We start from the raw sequence: 6,000 nt of genomic DNA, 5'->3' as shown, positions 1-6,000 counted from the left end.
CTTTGGCTTTGTGTTTCGTGTTCACTAGGTGTGTAGGGAGTGTCTGCTTTTTTTGTTTATTCGTTAACGTGGGGATTATTGTTTGTTTGGTCAGGGAGATAGATTTAGGCATTGTTGTTTCGTTTCACCATTTTCTTTGTGTTCCCTTAGGTAGTTCAGCTTGGGTTACTCGGTAGATGTGCTTTTATTTGTTTCTTTGGCCTTTGTCACTCCTGACGTTCGTTACACCTAGAGTTTGTACTGTGTTTGTGAAAAACTATAAAAAAAACAATAAAAAAAGACTCCCTCTGTGTCCCGTGTTCCCTTCTCCTAGCCCTAGTTGTCCTGTCCTCCCCAATCCCTCCTTCCCTTTCACTTTGTTGCGGTCCAACCCTAGACTGGATCGTAACAAAATTGGGGGCTCGTCCTTTTCTTCTTTCCTTTTCGTGCTTGTCTGGCGGATTTTTTTTGTGTGGGGGGGTGTTGTGGTGATTGCAGTAATTGTGATGGCCCAATTCGACCTCGTTGCGTTCACCTTTTACCCCACACTCGAACAATTTGATGTGTGCCGCAAGGATGATCTGCTACAGATAGCAGACTTCTTTAACATTTTGGTTCCCGCTGAGGCTTCCAAGTGGGTCGTTAAGAAAATTTTGCTCGATGAATTGGTTCAGCAAGGTATACTGCCTGAGTTGGGTGGATCCCCTAGTGTTGCTGCCACCCCGGTTCGCTGCTGCTGACAATTAAGTTACGGGAGTTAGAGCTTGAGATTAAGAGACAGGAGTACCAGGCTCAGCTACTCCGTGTCTGGGCTATGGAGATGGAGGCTGAGAAGGAGCTGGAGTTACGTCGGATGAGCATGGGCGACCAAAAACCGATGCCTCTTCTGCGTAAAGCACCCACACCAGGTACGCCTCCACCCGCAGCTCGCTCCGCCCGAGACCAGGCTGACGCCCAAGACGCTCCTAGACCCAGTCCCCGGTCTCCCTTGAGCTCGCCTGTCTCCCCGGAAATTGGTAGATCGAGCTTTGATGTGAACCGACACATCGGTCTTGTTCCTGTGTTTCGGGAAAATGAGGTAGACGCCTACTTTTCCATTTTCGAGCGCATTGCTATGACATTGAACTGGCCCAAACACCTTTGGTCACTGTTACTGCAATGTAAGCTTGTGGGTAAGGCACAGGAGGTTTGTTCGGCTCTTGTATTAGAGCAGAGCCTGGATTACGACATTGTGAAGGCTACTGTGCTTAGGGATTATGAGTTAGTGCCGGAAGCTTATCGGCAGAACTTTCGAAAGCTTCCCAAATCCGCCAGCCAAACATACGTGGAGTTCGCACGCGAGAAAGCTGTCTTGTTTGATAAGTGGTGCGGCGCCAGTGGTATGTTTAACCTCGACCAGCTTAAGGAACTGGTCTTTTAGAGGAATTTAAGAACTGTGTTCCTGACCGGGTGGTAGTTTATTTAAATGAACAAAAGGTCGCTTCTTTGACTGAAGCTGCCACCCTCGCTGACGAGTTCGTTTTGACCCACAAAACTGTGTTTGCTCCGATTCCTTTGCCTCGTAAAACTCGTCCAGTTGTATCCTCCCCCTCGTCAGCATCGTCTCCACCACCCGTGGAGAAACGCGAGTGCTTTTACTCCCACGAGGTGGGCCATATTATATCTGTTTGTCCTGCGTTAAAGCGCAAGGAAGCTCGCGCAGCAGCTAGAAAAGTGAATGTTGCTGCCTGCCCCGACAGTTCTTTGCCCTCGTCCTCTCGTATCGACGCTGCTTTTGAACCATTTGTATTTCCTGGTTTGGTTTTGCTTAGTGAGATGAATGCTCGGCACCCTGTGACCATCCTGCGGGATACGGGTGCCGCGCAGTCCTTCCTCGTAGAAGGGGTTATTCCCCTGTCTGTCAATACATACTGTGGTACGGATGTGTTGGTGCAGGGAATTGATTTATGTGTGGCTGGAGTTCCCCTGCATACTGTATATTTGAGTACTCCCGATTTCTCGGGATACGTGCGAGTAGCTGTCCAGCCCCAGTTACCTGTCCCAGGCATTACGTTTATTCTTGGGAATGACATAGCGGGGAAGAGAATCGTTCCTCTACCCGAAGTCGTTCCGGACCCCGTGCTCTGTGAAAATGATGTAGCGGTGGAACACCCGACGGTGTTTCCTGCTTGTGTGCTTACTTGTGCACAGCGGCGCCAGCTCGCCGACATTGACCTCGGGGACACGTTCATGTACGTGCCAGTGTTGGACAAACCTTTGAAAATTGAGTCTGTGACCCCGGTTCCTGATAACTTTATCTCCCCTGAAGTTCCCTCCACTAGGGATGCACTGATCTCTGCTCAGAAAGAGGACCCTTCCTTGGAACCCTGTCGTGCCTCTGCCATGGACAAGCCTGACGTGAAGGAGCATCCCACAGCGTACTTCTTCCGCAATCGGGTCCTAATGCGACAGTGGTCCCCACCAGACTCGCCTTTTGAGTGGGCTACGGTGTTCCAAGTGGTGGTTCCGCGAGCGTCCTTTGGTCACTGTTACTGCAATGTCATGAGTACATATTCACTGTCCTTAGCTCATGATCACCCGTGTTCAGGTCACCTCGGTATTCGGAAGACATTGTCCCGTGTGTTACGGTATTTTTATTGGCCGGGAGTTAACTCATATGTGAAAATGTACTGTAAAACTTGTCATGTCTGCCAGGCTGTGGGTAAGCCAAATCAGACAATTGCACCTGCCCCGTTATGTCCCATCCCTGTATTCGGAGAACCCTTTGAACATGTTATTATAGATTGTGTCGGCCCGTTGCCGAAAACTCGCTCAGGTAATTGTTACCTGTTCACTTTGATGTGTGCTGCAACTCGGTACCCGGAAGCCATTCCCATACGTAGTCTTCGGACCCCTGTGATTGTGAAGAACCTAATTAAGTTTTTCACTACATTCGGGCTTCCCAAAATCGTCCAATCGGACCAAGGCACCAATTTCATGTCCAGAATATTCGCCCAAGTCGTACGTGAATTGGGAGTCCGTCACTCTGTGTCCAGTGCCTACCACCCAGAGAGTCAGGGGGCGCTGGAACGGTTTCATCAAACCTTTAAGAACATGCTGCGGACCTTCTGCTTGGATGCAGGAAAGGAGTGGGATGAGGGGGTACCGCTCCTCCTTTTTGCCATACATGATACGGTGCAGGAATCAACCGGGTTTAGTCCGGCCGAATTAGTGTTTGGCCATACTGTGCGAGGTCCTCTGAAAGTGTTGCAGGAACAATGGCTGTCTCCCTGTGTATTTCCCCCTACCCAAGACGTGTGTAAATATGTTAGCGCTCTTCGTGATCGCATGTTCACGGTCAGAGCATTAGCCAGGAGAACCCTGGGCGTCTCTCAGGACAGGATGAAGAGACGATTTGACAGTTCCGCCCAACACCGATCGTTTCAAGCCGGTGATCGGGTGCTCGTTCTTCTGCCACTGCCAGGCTCCACCCTCCGCGCCCGTTTTTCTGGTCCTTACAGATCTGGCCATTAAAAATGCGTCTATTTTCACGCGGCATCCTGCAATTCGGCACGCGTGATCACGCGTCTCCCTGCAAGCAGCGTGTGGCTCAGTGGGCTAAGCCTGTATACCTGTAATCACAAAGTCGCTGGTTCAAACCCAGCCTCAGCACGCCTGTGGCTCCTTGAGCAAGGCCCTTAACCCCCAAGCTCCCTGGGTACCCCAACAGGTGACTGCCCTTCACAGACAACTTACTCTACAAAGAGCAAGTTGAGGGACGCATAAAAACAATTTCCCTAGGGGGATCAGTAAAGTATCTATTATTATTATTATTAGTCTATCTTCCATCTGGTTATGCTGTACCTGGGAGAGGGGCGTACTGGAGGTAAGACAAGGCACACTACAGGGGATAACAACATAACAAGGCTACACACAGTCATAAATAATATGGGCAGTTTAGGGACACTAATTCAACTAATCATGTTTTTGTACACAGTGAGAATGTGCAAAATCAACACAAAAACACAGAGGAGGTGAAATAGGAGCCCCCATTTTTGGTGATATGAGATATGTGCTGCCCCTGTGACTATCACTTAATGATATATTTATTATTGTTTATAAACAAAACAACAAAAATGCTAGAAATATGGGTGCTTGGGAGATCATTAATCTTTCATTATCATTCTCTGCTATGCCTGATTCTACTTTATTAATTTATTTGTTTGTTTGCGCAGCACTGATATCTTACAGCAAATTGAGAGAAATAGGCATGATTTGATATGACAGAGAAACTCCCAAGACTTATCCCTGTTCTCCAGTCACAGTTCACTGAGGGGGTGGAGTTAGCATGAATGGATACAGCTTACACTAGTTGGAAAGACACAGCACTGACTGGAAACAGCACTGACTGGAAAGAGTGGTATGTAGAAGTCTTTGTATTGCCCCTAAATAGTGTCTCAGCAAACACCAGTTACAACTGAGGAAATGAGACCCTGATATAACAAACACCAGCGTTATGTTTTTCAGATTTTATTTTCTCTTCAAAATGCACATATTAAAACACAACAGCAAACAAATAAATGCAAGCAATTACATAGACACAGAGCACAGTAAAAAAAAAAAAACATGAATATTGCCACAGAACTCAGAATAAAACTAAGGACATGGTACAGGGCTGTGCTGTTTCTGCAGTGGAACAAAGATCTGGTAAAATTAGTCAGCATCAGAGACAATTGTCTGCCTCACTACTCCGACAGATGGTGCCTCGCCTACTCCCCACAGCTCTGGGACTATAGTTTCTATAACTTGAATTGAGATAAAATGCTAGGCTCTAAAATACTACATTTTTTTGTCATGCATTTTGACAGGCTTTGATAAATTTGTTAAATTATAGCTGGCTTGATCCTCCAGTGACCACAGCGGAGGTAGCAGAGGAAGAGGGGGCGAACTCCTTCATCCCTCAGTCCATAGATGAGGGGGCTCAGGCAGCGGGGCAGGAGGATGAGGAGGCAGAAGTTCAGGCAGCGCGGGTATTTAAAAAAAGCTAAGGTGACTGTGGACAGGGCTCTCTCGATGCTGCTGTACAGGAAGGAGGTGAGGCAGAGGCACAATTGGGCCAGGTGAAGGAGAACCGTCCTGCTGGCCTTTTTGGCCTTGATGGACCGGGCTGCCATCATGATGCCTGTGTAGGTGCTGATAACAGTGATCCCCACGGCCACAAAGAAAAATCCGTTGAAGCCCTGGAACACATCAAACTGCCACTTGGCCAAAAAGAGGCGCTCATGTGTGCAGTAAATGTTTTTGGTTAGGAACTCGGCATCTGTGGCTGTTAAAAAAATAATATCAATCACATAGTTCACAGAGCCCAAGAACCAGATCACTGCAATGGCAATACTGGTTCTCCTGGGGGTGGCGATGTCAGCATGTCGGAGTGGGAAACAGATGGCCACATAGCGTTCCAGACACATCACAGCCAGCGTTAGGGGGGAGATGCGGAATGTTGTGCTGCTTACCAGGACGTTCATGGAGCAGAGGACCTTGATGAGGGTGATTTTAGTCAGGGAACACAAGTAGAGGAATGTGGCGAATCCCAAATGGATTGAGTCACTGAGGAGCATTTGGCCGAATAGAAGATAGCGGGAAGATTCACGGAAGCTGGGTTTACTCCACATGGCAAGAAACATGACGAGGTTCAAAGAGATGAAAAGCAAGGAGATGAACAGCACAACAGATGATATAATTGTGGTCAATAAGTCTGTCTTCTCATTTATGAACTGGTATTGCAGGAAGCTGAGCTCCAGAGAGGAGCCATTCTGATCAGCCATAGGTCAACTCTAAAACAAAATGAAAAGATTACAGATTTACATTTTAAATATGTTGATGTTCACAGACAGCACCACCAACATATGTTTCTCAGAAGACGAGAAGGGCCCCTATTTGCTTGAAATGAAAGATAGACACAATAAAAGATATATTTGTTTCTTTACCTGCCTCTGTTGAGCGCTTCACTCAAGCACTTTTGAAGTGGCATGTGCTCTAGTT

At 47.6% G+C, this 6,000-nt stretch overlaps 1 protein-coding gene across 1 annotated transcript; it reads right to left on the bottom strand.

Moving 5' to 3' along the window:
* Positions 1-4,841: 4,841 nt before the first annotated feature.
* LOC111841734 (odorant receptor 131-2-like) lies at positions 4,842-5,783 on the bottom strand. Its single transcript, XM_023807704.1, has one exon. The coding sequence runs from the start codon at positions 5,781-5,783 to the stop codon at positions 4,842-4,844; it is 942 nt and encodes a 313-aa protein (XP_023663472.1).
* Between the last annotated feature and the right edge of the window lie 217 nt (positions 5,784-6,000).

This window comes from Paramormyrops kingsleyae, chromosome 18 (genome assembly GCF_048594095.1).
Source record: "Paramormyrops kingsleyae isolate MSU_618 chromosome 18, PKINGS_0.4, whole genome shotgun sequence".
Classification (NCBI taxonomy): domain Eukaryota; kingdom Metazoa; phylum Chordata; class Actinopteri; order Osteoglossiformes; family Mormyridae; genus Paramormyrops; species Paramormyrops kingsleyae.
The sequence above is the reverse complement of the archived record's forward strand: the minus strand, read 5'-3'. Positions and strand labels throughout refer to the sequence as shown.